Below are 12,067 nucleotides of genomic sequence, written 5' to 3'. Positions count from 1 at the left end.
ATTTAACAAATCTCCAAGGTGTAAATATTGATTTATTTTTTGATAATTTGTATAGAATTTTTTAAGTTAAATGCAGGAATTTGAATTTATTTTTTATTAAATTCGCATGAGAATAATATAAGTAACGAGTATAGCTTGTATAATTTAATTTATTTGACGTAAAAATAATTATTAATTTTTCATTTTTACAATGCCTATAATTAGAAAATAGTTGGATATATTTATATAAATGATAATATAACTAATTTTTCTTTATTTTTTATATGAAATTCCGCATGTTTTTTGAATGCATCTCACCTCCATATTTTGTAAGAAACGTACTAGCTCTATTTTAGCATTCCGTTTATTGAACCAAGGTGCCAATCCGTGTGAGAATCTGCAATGTGGACCAGGACAGGAATGTGACATAGACAGGTATGGCATTGCCACCTGTCAGTGCCCCGGAGCGTGCGAACCAGTCATGAGACCCGTCTGTGGCACCGATGATAGAACCTACGATAGCCAATGCGAATTGAGAAGACAATCGTGCGTCATGCAACAACCCGTTTCTATGGATTACAGAGGAGTGTGTGGTAAGTTTTGTGACGTAATAAAATAAAGGTGAGAAGTATGATGACGTATTTTACATATATTCTTTGCCGGCCAATGAAGGTTAAATGTAGGAATTTTGAATTTGACGTTTACTTCACTATCTGGAAGAGGAGAGAATTGCCCAGATTTTTCTGACACCGCTTGACTTCTGAATTGCAAATGGCGATACTTCTCTATCCTATTTTGCAAATCGTTGCAATTTATAAGCCGTCTGTATCTACTTTCCGGTTAGTTTAAACTAAACCACAAAAAAAATCTACGAGAAAAAGAGGATTTTCTTCGGTTTTTAGAAAAATCCAAATCTTCCTGAATATAAAAGAAAGAATAAATTTGCGGCTCTACCTCCTAAGATCAGTTATTATTCTCCTTATTCCCTTTATAAGCTGCATCAAAATGTTGATGTCCTATAAATATAACATCGTTTAGAAAGCTTCGTATGCGAAACATATTGCTACAGTTGTGGCATCATTCAGATAACTTCCGTACACTCTATCATTCAGGTAGCTTCATATGTGCTACGTATTACTACAGCATCATTCAGATAGCTTTGTATGCTCTACACATCACTAAATATTGCATCATTTAGGTAATATCATAAGCTCTAAATACTACATGTGCGGATCATTCAGGTAGTTTCGTATACGCTACAAATTACTACAGAGGAAACGGTGGCATAGATGACTTCTAGAAGGCCAGAGTTGAAAGAGAGGAAAAAAATCTAATGCGAAAGATATTTAATTATTTAAAACACTCATCAAAGTTAATTATATTAAAATATCTCGCGCTTTATTATGATTAAAATGTGTTACGTCAATAGAGCTGAAGGTAATCTTCAAATTTTCCAGGTGAGGACGGTGCTTGTCAGAAGCACATTTGCGATTTTGGAGCCGTGTGTACAATACAGTCGGGTCGAGCCGAGTGCGAGTGTCCTTCTTGTTCGGAAGAATTTCAACCCGTGTGTGGCACCGATGGCATCTCTTATACTAACGAATGTAAACTAAGAAAAGAAGCGTGCGAACAAAGAAAGGATATTAAAATTGCTTACAGCGGCTTGTGTAGTGAGTATTTTCTTTAATCATTTTAAATAAAATCCTTTACAAGTAGAGCTGATGCAATCAATTTTCACATTAAAGGTGTTGAATTAGTTGGTGTTGGAGCGTAAAAGGTCTTGCTTTTTTCATTTTTTTAATTACTTCTAAAGTAATTTTAAAGAAATTTTTATGATCTTTAATCCCTTTTGGATGTCGTGCACTAGCTTCAAATTGTATCCTTTCAAGATAAAATGTTTGGAAAACAGCTTAACGTTTAAAATTCTGTTAAGGTTTACCTTGGTTTTGCTATTCTTCTAGTGTTCCCAACTCACTTTGCTGATTGACCACCTTTAAAAACTATCAAAAAACACAAAGTTTTACTCATTTTCTCATAAAATTTGCTTTACTTTTTTAACGTCCAGCAGCTCGCTCACATTTTTTTTTTCCTTTTTTATTTTCTTACTTTTATTATTCTTTTCGGAAATTTATCCCTTAATCCTCTTAAGAATTTTCGGTTTCTCCAGACATCCCCGACTAACACGTGTTTGTTCGACCACACCCTAGCTCTGTCACGTGTCAAAATGACGTCATTAAGGGGTGGAAAGTCATCGCTCGGTTCAATTAAGGTGAAATGTTGAAGGTGACTCGACCATTTGTCACGCGGAGCAACTCAAATTTAGAAAGTTTTTATCGATTCGATAGCCCAGATACTTAAATTACCTAGTTTAGAGATTCGGAAAATATATATATTTATCTAAGTAAAAAACTAAAAAAAAATAAACAAATAATCTCAGTTTATATTATTACCTCCAACTCATCCCAATGCGAAATCTATAAAAGGACTTGCATCTAAATCGCTCGAAGAAAGGTGGTAAATGGTAATGGATGGGATGCTTAAAAACTCAAAACTGTTGTTAAGAAAGACGAGGAGTGGGTTCAATATTTAGAAATGTATATCTTTCGTGTCAGCTTCAATATATCCCCGTGTACGTGTATACCTAGTGTAGAACGACGTCGTTAGAGAGAGAACTGTTATCCAAGTGTCACTCAACTTGATATTGGATCCGAGATTTTATGGTCGGTCAATGAACGAGGAGTGTAAGAAAGAGGGGAAGGAACTTAAGAAATCTTTGTTATACTACGAAACTCAAGAGCTATGAATATTCATTAGAAGATACTTTCATCCAAAATGAATATTTATACATTCTCTTTCTCACTTCATTCTTCTTTCTTTACTTATTATTTTTAAGTTCAAGAATCTTTAAATGTGTTGCTTTCGAACTGTTGAATCTGTATTTAAGTCTTGTTTTTACAGGTGGATGTGAAAACAAACACTGCGAATTCTATGCAGTTTGTGAGAGTGGAGGTCATGGAGAAGCCAAGTGTGTTTGTCCTCATTCGTGCATAAAGGTAACGTCTATTAAACTGATCATTAATTCTTTAAAAAAGAGCAGGAGTTTACGTGCATCTGAAGCTAGAAAAAGTGGATTTTTTTAAGAGAAACAATATATATATATATAAGAAAGAGCAACAGACTCATACCAATAATTATAGCAATAAGAAAATAAAGAAGTGGAGAAATGATAGCTATTTCTCCAAAATAGGCTATTTTTGAAGGAAGGTAAAGAGGCTATCAAGAATATAGAGTTATCCATCTCAGAGACAGATTGCTCTACTATTAGTAATGTGGATATCGATCAAAAAAATATACAATATTCCGCTGTTTTTTACCTTAAAAAATATAAAATTACCAAAAATATCGTCAAAGTAATTATCGATTTAAAACGAATTTTTTAAAATTTCTACAATATTTTATATGGGGGGAAAAATGAGAATTTTCTCCAGCAATTGTATAAAAATACCTTGATAAAATAATAAGATTCTTTTCTTATGCACGGTTTAATATAACGAGATCATTTGAATCCTATTAAATATATAAAATTGTTAAGAAAGATTCAGTTAGAGTAGTTGAATCGAACGAAAAATACCTTATTCAAGTATAAGATAATTAAATTTATTCATGCGTGTGTAGAATCGAATCCCAATAGGATCCTCTCCTCATTTTTAATATATGCTAGAGAAGTTGTGGAGCGCATCCCTGAAAGTTAGCATCTTAGAATAAAGGTAAAGATCGTAATTTTAAAGTTCAAAATTTTAAATTTACAGATGTAGAAAAAAGAAGTTAAGTTTACGAGTGAATTCAAATAAAGATTGTTCTTCTTGTTTACTTATCATTTTTTTCTTCTTTAACCAATGCAAATAGAGAACTAAGAAATAAATAAAAACCAAAAAGCCATTAAATTAAATTAAGGTTAATGAATATTAGTAATAATTTGAAATTCTTCTTTGAAAACTCTTTCTTAAATTATTTTTAGCGTTAAAATTTTATTGTCAAGAAGTTTTATCAGTATTGAAAGTTGTATTTTTTAAAAAAATTTTCAACGTCAAAATGCGCCCTCCTAAATATTATAACATCAAAATTTTACCTTACAAAATTTTTTCAACGTTCCTACGATCTGTAGGAATTTTTCCAATGTAAAAATTTATTTTCCTAAATTTTATTATATTAAAATTTTACTTTCCTGAACTTTCCAACATTAAAATTTACTCACCTAAATTTTTCCAACGTTAAAATTTGCTCGAGTTAATAGAGTTAAAATTTGCTCTCCTGGATTTTTTTAACGTTAAAAATGATCTTCCTGAATTTTATCACATTAAAATTTTACTTTTTTTGAAGTTTTCAACATTAAAATTCTTTTCCACTTTGCAAATTTTCCAACCTGATAAATATTACGAAAGATCAAAAGCACCTTTCCGCTTAATCAAACGTCAATTTTTCATTACTTAATTTAAATATTTTTTTACACACGAAATGAAAAGAATATAAAAAAAGTAAAAATAAATAAATGCATTCGATTAAATTTTAAATTATCCTATTGACATTTCTTAAATCCAACACAACCGCACTTCAAAATATCGTGTTATATATATATACTGTATATAGTAAATATACAAAAAACATATTTTAAAAGACAATATTTGTAGTTTCTGTTGCATTTAAACAGGAAATACACACCAAAGATGCCTAGGAGATATATAAAGATAGATATAAGATCTCCCAATATGCCAATACTGACATATTCAAAGAATATTTTGTGCTTTACTGGATTTTCTACTGTCTCTTCTATATCCTAGACAAAATTGAACTTAGAAAAAATGACTTTGTGAACAATTTTAAAGGGGATTTATATTATTTTCTAAATTAAGAAATAAGATACATTGAAGAAAGTGCATTTTTTTCTTAAAGATTTCTAACTAGTTCACTATATAAATCATCCCTGGATGTGTAATTTCCTTACTTTTCTAGATCAAAGAAATGTTTCATTTTCTTGAAGGTGATTTTTCACAGTAAAATACTTTCTCCTAATAATAATTCTTGGCATACTTAGCATCATAATTGGTTTCGTTCTAAGTCGATCCTTTGCTTAATATCGTTGCGTAAGTAAAGAGTCACGGAATAAATTTGCAATTTGAGTAAAAAATCAATCATAGAAAGCAACAGAAACAGGAAAAATCTTTTAGAACAGGAAATTATACGTCTTAAGCCAACTTAACGAAAGAGATCAATAGAGATTCTTTTTTATTTATGTTGTATACTTAAAACTTATTCTATTTAACCAATACAAACAAAAGAAAAATTTTAAATTAAAAAAAAAAGGAGGAGGAGGGTAGATTCTCCATTAAATCAAATTAAAATTAATGAATTTTAATAAAAATAAGAATATTTTGTTCTTTTCTCGTGAACTTTTTGAAGTTTTTAAAAAAAATAAATTTATTTTTCTAAATTTTTCAACTGCAAAAACTCTACCTTTTGTGATTTTTTTTTCGATTCAAAATTTTTATATTTTGTCAATTTTTTCAACGTTTGAATTTTATTTGTAAAAATCTTATTTTTCAACATCAAATTTACCTTTTATAAATTTTTCTAGCGTCGAAATTTTTAAAAATATTTTATAAATTTTATTTTTGCAAGTTTTTCCCACATCAAAAATTTGCATTTTCTAATTTTTCAAACATCAAAATCTTATCTTTATAAAATTTATCTTCTCCTTTTTATAATAGAAAATTCGAATTTTTAAATTTTTTCAAAGTAAAAATTCCATCTTTTACAAATTTTATTTTCGTAAAATTTTCCAACATCAAAATTAATAATATATTTTTTTTTCAGATTTTTTCAACTTTAAAATTGTATTCTTGCAAACTTTTCTAGGGTCAAAATTCTATTTTTATGAATTAAATTTTTTTTGTAAATTTTCCTACAAAAGTGATGCTGATAAAGAAAAACTTTTCCAGCATCACTTCTTCATCTCCAACATCAATTTTTCATTTATTTAATTCAAGTTTTCTATCATCTTAAATGAAAATAATGGAGGGGAAAAAACACATTACACTCGATTAAATTTTTAAAAAAATTCCAAAGTTTTAATCATTTCATACTTAAATAAATTATGTAGATAGGTGTATAACATACAAAGCATACGTAATTAATACTTTTGAAAAGTAATTATTTAAACTTAATTTATTATAAGCCATAGTAACAACATCAAGCGATTAAGAACATTGGCATTTGTAATGAAAGCATTGGAGTGATGTAGAGGAAATAGCTTTTACTATATTTAACTCCGCTTTCATTTAAACGTATAATTATATATTGTAGTGGAATATAAATTACCTTGTAGTAAATGTACGTGAAAATAGGGGTTTTTTAGATTCTAGAATATAAAATTTTAGGTTTTTTTTTTAGATGTAAATATACAGTTGGATGTACTGATTTAGCTTTCACTCCATATTCTTCCTTCCAGCTAAAACTTTTACTAAATCGCATATAGAATATAAATTGAATTATGTTTGAAGGGAATTTTAAACTAGAGTTTTTTATTTTAATTATACTTTTTGGTTTTCTGAAGTTAAGAATTTATGAATCTATCGATTTTATTTGAAGTTACACGCGTTTTCATTAGTTTAATGCAATTGTTTCGTGTAGAAATCAGGTTTATTTCGCTTGGAAATAAGAATATTTTTATGTATTTTTGGTAAAACTTAATGTTTCAGGTAGAATCACACGTCTGTGGAACTGATGGTGTTACTTACAATAGTGAATGCGAAATGAGGGTTTCTGCTTGCAAAAAGAAACAATATGTCATGGTAGCTTCCAAGGGAATTTGCGGTAAAAATCGTTATTTTAGTTAATTTTTAATTACAAAATATTATTAAAATTTTTATAAAAATATCTCTTCTACGTCTAGACTGTTTCTCGTATCACCAGATGATGCTACTCGTTAATTAAGTTATTTAAAAATATTCTAACGAGAGTTGACTTATAATTAACTTTAAGCGTTAATAAAATTATTTATAATCGATTAATTTTCGTATAAATAAAACATTTATCTATAATATTTATAATAATTTTTAAAAAAAATTATCGTTTTATTAAATAAAGATTCATAATTTATGATATTTATTAATTTGTTTAAATGCTTCTAAATTGATTTAATCTTAGAAAATTATATTAAATTTTTAACGCTAAAATGTCGATTTATTAATGTAAAATGTTTTAAAATATTTTTAAAAATTTGATATATTTTAAGCATTTTTCTCTACTTAGACTTATGTTTAAATGTCCATTGTAAATACGGTGCCAGATGCGAAAATGGTCACTGCATATGTCCTACTGAATGTCCAAATTCCTACGAACCAGTCTGTGCCAACGATAGCACCACATACAACAACGAATGCGAAATGAAACGTGCATCTTGCCAAATAACTCAGGAACTCACTGCCCTATTCTATGGAGAATGCGAAGATGCTAGAGAAACGGATGTAGACAGTAAGAATTACTCCATATAACTTATTGAATTATAGCTTCACGTAGAAATAAATCTTAAAATTTTACAGTTTTAGGTCCTTCTAGCCAGAAATGTGATAAGGTTTGTCAGTTTGGAGGACTATGCGATTACGATTCGGATGGTCTGCCGTACTGTGCTTGTCATTTCCAATGCCCTTCTTTGAGAGAACCTATCTGTGGTTCTGATGGAAGATTGTATGACAACGACTGTAAACTAAGAGAGGAAGCGTGTAGACAACAGCACAAGATAATCCTTGTTTCGTTAGAAAAATGCGGAGGTAAGAATTTCGGCGATGTTCGTGTGACAAGATCTTTTTTTTGTGAGATTCGTTGACAATAGGTGTGCTTTTGCCATGTACTGTGTCAAGGTGACCACAAGGAATATTGTATCTGTGCAGACGTCTTGACTGTGCCTTGCGAAGGAGAACCTCCTCTTCTTGATCCTCTAACTGGTAAAGAGTATTACTGTGGAGACGGTCCTGGCGGGAAAAGATGTCCTCCTAATAGTTTTTGTCACAAATCAGCAAATTTCGCGACCTGCTGCAGGGAAAGTAAATATAAATGTTTAATTTTTAAAAAATTCACATAATTAGAGTAAATATTAAAAATTAACGAAAGAAAATTTGTTTTTTAAAATCATATTTTAGCTATAAATTTATTTATTTTCAGTAATTTCGATAGAAAATTGTGCAGAAACGACTTACGGCTGTTGTCCTGATGGAAAAACTATAGCTCAGGGTGTTCAAAATGCTGGTTGTCCTAGTAAGTTCGCTTGTAGATGATAGAAACTTAATTACAAGTCTATTTTAAGAGGAAAAGATAATAATTACAATAATCGTTAATCATAGTTTAGTATATAAATCATAAATCATATACTGTGTATGATTTATGATTATGATATATAATTAACAAGTAGCCATAAATTATATATCACAAATCATAAATTTTATTTGTATAATTTATGTCGTATCCATTTAACACATATATGTAACTGTAATATAGACTAAACTTTATTTTTAGCGTCAGAGACGTTAGTAACATTTCAGATGTAAGGATATCGGCTTCTCCTCCTAACAGTGGTTCGAAAGGAGAAGCAACATTTACAGGGGAAACGGCACGTCTTTAACATTTAGAAGCAATCTAGAAAATTAATTTCTTAATAATTTAATAATGTAGCAATTAGTATTGAAGAATCTTTCTACCACGTTTAATAAATAACCACTAGAGACGAGATATAGAGAAGAATCAATCAATCGATTGCCGTATACAAAGAAAATGTAAATTGTTCTGGTTCCGTCAGAAATATTGATAAAAATTCGAAATTTAATAAAATATAAATCCTTGATATTTCCTAATATTAAACATAAGATTTACAGTTAAAATTTTATTTGATAAAATACTTATTATTCTTGATTAAGTTAATGTAAAAAGTCTTCCTTTCCTTATTAAAAAATGCAAGTTCTGTCAGTTAACAAATATAGTCAATTTTGATTAATTATAAAAGTAATTATCTTCAGCTTCTTATTCTTCTACATTCAAAAGAAAAGCCGCGAGTTTAATATTAATATTTTATATTATCTTCACAACAGGTGTTTTGACTTTTTTTCCTTAAAAAAAATTCGTTCGCTGCATCTAACAAAACCAGGTTTTGATAATAATCTTTATTCTCAAATCACAGCAGAAGTCTCCAAAGGAAAAAAAATATAGTTAAAGAGAAGCTAGAATTATTTATTTTAAGCTGCAACTTAACTTATTTTTTTAAATAATAAATCATCGTTTTTTAAAGATTTTCTAATTTAGTTGATAGAAAAATTAATTTTTTTTTACTCATTAAATCGTAGAAGGGAATGGTTAATACTTAACTATAATTAATTTTATGAGTTTCATTACAGATATCATATACATTAAAGTAGTTTAGCCAATAAAACGATTAATAACGTAGAAGACTCCTTGATCGATTAATATCCGAATGGATTTCTACCATGGAATGTCACGTATTTGACAAAATAAGAATATGGCAAATATTGATTCAGTTGTTAGCAGTAAGAAAATTTTAAATTTAAATTTGCAGATGACAGTTATGTTAATCTTATAAAATCGAGAGTAGATATTAAAATTATTATCCTAAATCTAAAATTAAACTAAGGTTCTTCGACTGTTTAAAAATATTAAAAAATACATTTGTGGATTAAACTTTTGTTTAAAAATATATATTGATTAAACATTCTCCTAACCATAAACTAGAGAATATAATTAAAATATGGAGGAGGGAAAGTAATAAAAAGATGTCTGTTCAGTTACTTTTCCAATAACCAATATTGATCGAAAGGAATGCCGGAACTCTTGTAACTTGTTTCTGATTAATCAAACAATTCTTTTTATAATCAATGATCGTTGTAAGAAAATAAAAAAATTTTTTTCATGATTCAAGTAATAAAATTAAGATATTTATATCCTAGATAATTATTGATCTAATCATTTTAGGTATATGTAATTGCAACAGGCTGGGTTCTTATGATCAAAGTTGTGATCCTGTAACTAAACAATGCCCTTGCAAACCAGGAGTGGGTGGTCTTCGTTGTGATAGATGCGAGCCTGGATTTTGGGGTCTTCATAAGATTGCAGAAGGAAGCACAGGATGCATTCGTGAGTTGGAGATTCTTCTTTTATCACTTATTAGAAAAATAGCAAGAAAAAATGTAATTCATCTCGCGTGTCACGACACGACATCTAATTACAATCTTCTCCGAACTTGCTTTTTTTCCTCTGTATCCTCCTCCTTTTTGTGAATTTATTTTTCGAGTAGTCTTGATTAATAAAACCAAAGACATCTTAATTTTATGTTTTGTATTTACAAAAACTGTATAAATGATAATTAATACCGTCTTACAACAATAATTTTAAAATATAAGCTCGTATAGTAATTAAACTGAATTATAACGTTATTAGTGTCAACGACTCTTATTAATCTTTCTTTAATTAAGAATTTATGATTGGATAACATTAAATATTATTCAAAACTTCAAATAATACTAATTAATGAATAATTATCGTTACGTAGTCGTTTAGCTTTATATAGTTGATGGATAATTTGGGGTTGGAAGCTGGAATGAAGGAATAAACGATACATATAAAATACATATAAATGCATCACTCCTCCGGCATCCTCATCATCTCGAAAACACGATTGTAAATTTAAATTCAAATTTGTGATGTAAATAATAGATAAGTAACAAATTAAACGAATCGTTACGTTGAAAATACGTTGAAAAAATTTACTTATCGATCTATAAATGGGATCAATAGTAAATGCATCATTCGAATAGGAATCATAGGTTAGTTTAGTTTTTATCTGTCATTTTCTCTAATGTTCTTTCATCTGCCATACAAACGAGACTTTCTATTAGATTCTCGTTAGCAGGCGGTTTCATCCCCCTTAATTCCAACTAAATTATACTTTGTAATTAGTGCAACCATCTTTAATTTTCATTCGATTTTTTAATTGTATATTTTTTAAATTCTTTTTTGATAGCTTGCGAGTGCAGCCTCGATGGATCTGTCAGAGACGACTGCGAACAGATGACAGGAAGGTGTGTCTGTAAACACGGTATACAAGGCATGAAGTGTGACGTGTGTCCATTTAAAGAAACAGTACTAGGTCCCGAAGGATGTTCGGATGGTATAGTGATAACGACTTTCTTACTATTATAAAAATAACTATTGTCTAGTACAATATATAAGGATTCGTAAAGTATTTTTATATATTTCGCTTGAAATCCAATTTTGAGATTATGGTTTCAACTTTATATAAATATATATATATAAAGTTGTATGTAAGATGAGAAAAGAAGATTTTGCCATCTCTCCTTAAGTAACTGCATCATAAAATTTTCAATTTAAAAAAAGTACAGAAAAAAAGGTCCAAATTGATACATTCCTTTAAAAAAATGTGTATAAAGTGTGAATAAATTTACATAAAAATTCAAAAAATACGCATTTATATTTAACATTAAACTTTTGATACTTATATACTTTAAACATATTTTCAAAAAATACCAAAAGAAGAAAAATTGAAGCCAGTTTTTGACTTCTAAAAAAAACCATCTGCAGAGGAAGAAGTTAGATTATTTTTCCTTAGAAATATATATAAATTCAAATCGATATTGTTACTTTTGTGTTTTTTTTCTCTTCCTTTCTTTCCAGCATCGGTAGCAGGACCAGTCACGGGTTCGTGCGCCCAATTGAAATGCTCTCATGGGGCTACTTGTAGAGAAAAAGGAAACAGAGCCCAATGCTTCTGCAATTTCAAATGTACAGCCGAAGATAATCGTAGTCCCGTTTGTGGTTCTGATGGAAGTACCTATGGGTCTGAATGCCAATTGAAATTATTCAGTTGTAGATACCAGAAACCTATTACAGTCAAGAACTTTGGTCCTTGTCATTCAGGTACTGTAAATCATAAACAATATTAATGGTACCTTTTACTTTAAATTAATTTTTTTATTCTAAATAAAAAAAATATGAATAGCTTATCAGAGCA

The 12,067-nt window shown here is 29.0% G+C and overlaps 1 protein-coding gene across 1 annotated transcript in view; it reads left to right on the top strand.

Moving 5' to 3' along the window:
• The first annotated feature begins 286 nt into the window (after window positions 1-286).
• The window catches only part of LOC111613226 (agrin-like), a 34,503-nt gene continuing 22,722 nt past the window's right edge, over window positions 287-12,067 (top strand). Inside the window, exons 1-11 of the mRNA XM_023354576.1 lie at window positions 287-572; window positions 1,437-1,649; window positions 2,938-3,032; window positions 6,735-6,849; window positions 7,288-7,509; window positions 7,578-7,805; window positions 7,896-8,078; window positions 8,197-8,289; window positions 10,012-10,173; window positions 11,060-11,206; window positions 11,731-11,973. Coding sequence (XP_023210344.1) covers window positions 287-572; window positions 1,437-1,649; window positions 2,938-3,032; window positions 6,735-6,849; window positions 7,288-7,509; window positions 7,578-7,805; window positions 7,896-8,078; window positions 8,197-8,289; window positions 10,012-10,173; window positions 11,060-11,206; window positions 11,731-11,973 — 1,987 coding nt within the window. The remainder of the gene's footprint in view (window positions 573-1,436; window positions 1,650-2,937; window positions 3,033-6,734; window positions 6,850-7,287; window positions 7,510-7,577; window positions 7,806-7,895; window positions 8,079-8,196; window positions 8,290-10,011; window positions 10,174-11,059; window positions 11,207-11,730; window positions 11,974-12,067) is intronic.

This window comes from Centruroides sculpturatus, unplaced genomic scaffold (assembly GCF_000671375.1).
Source record: "Centruroides sculpturatus isolate CEXI.00-Female unplaced genomic scaffold, Cexi_2.0 scaffold1839, whole genome shotgun sequence".
NCBI lineage: Eukaryota > Metazoa > Arthropoda > Arachnida > Scorpiones > Buthidae > Centruroides > Centruroides sculpturatus.
The sequence above is the reverse complement of the archived record's forward strand: the minus strand, read 5'-3'. Positions and strand labels throughout refer to the sequence as shown.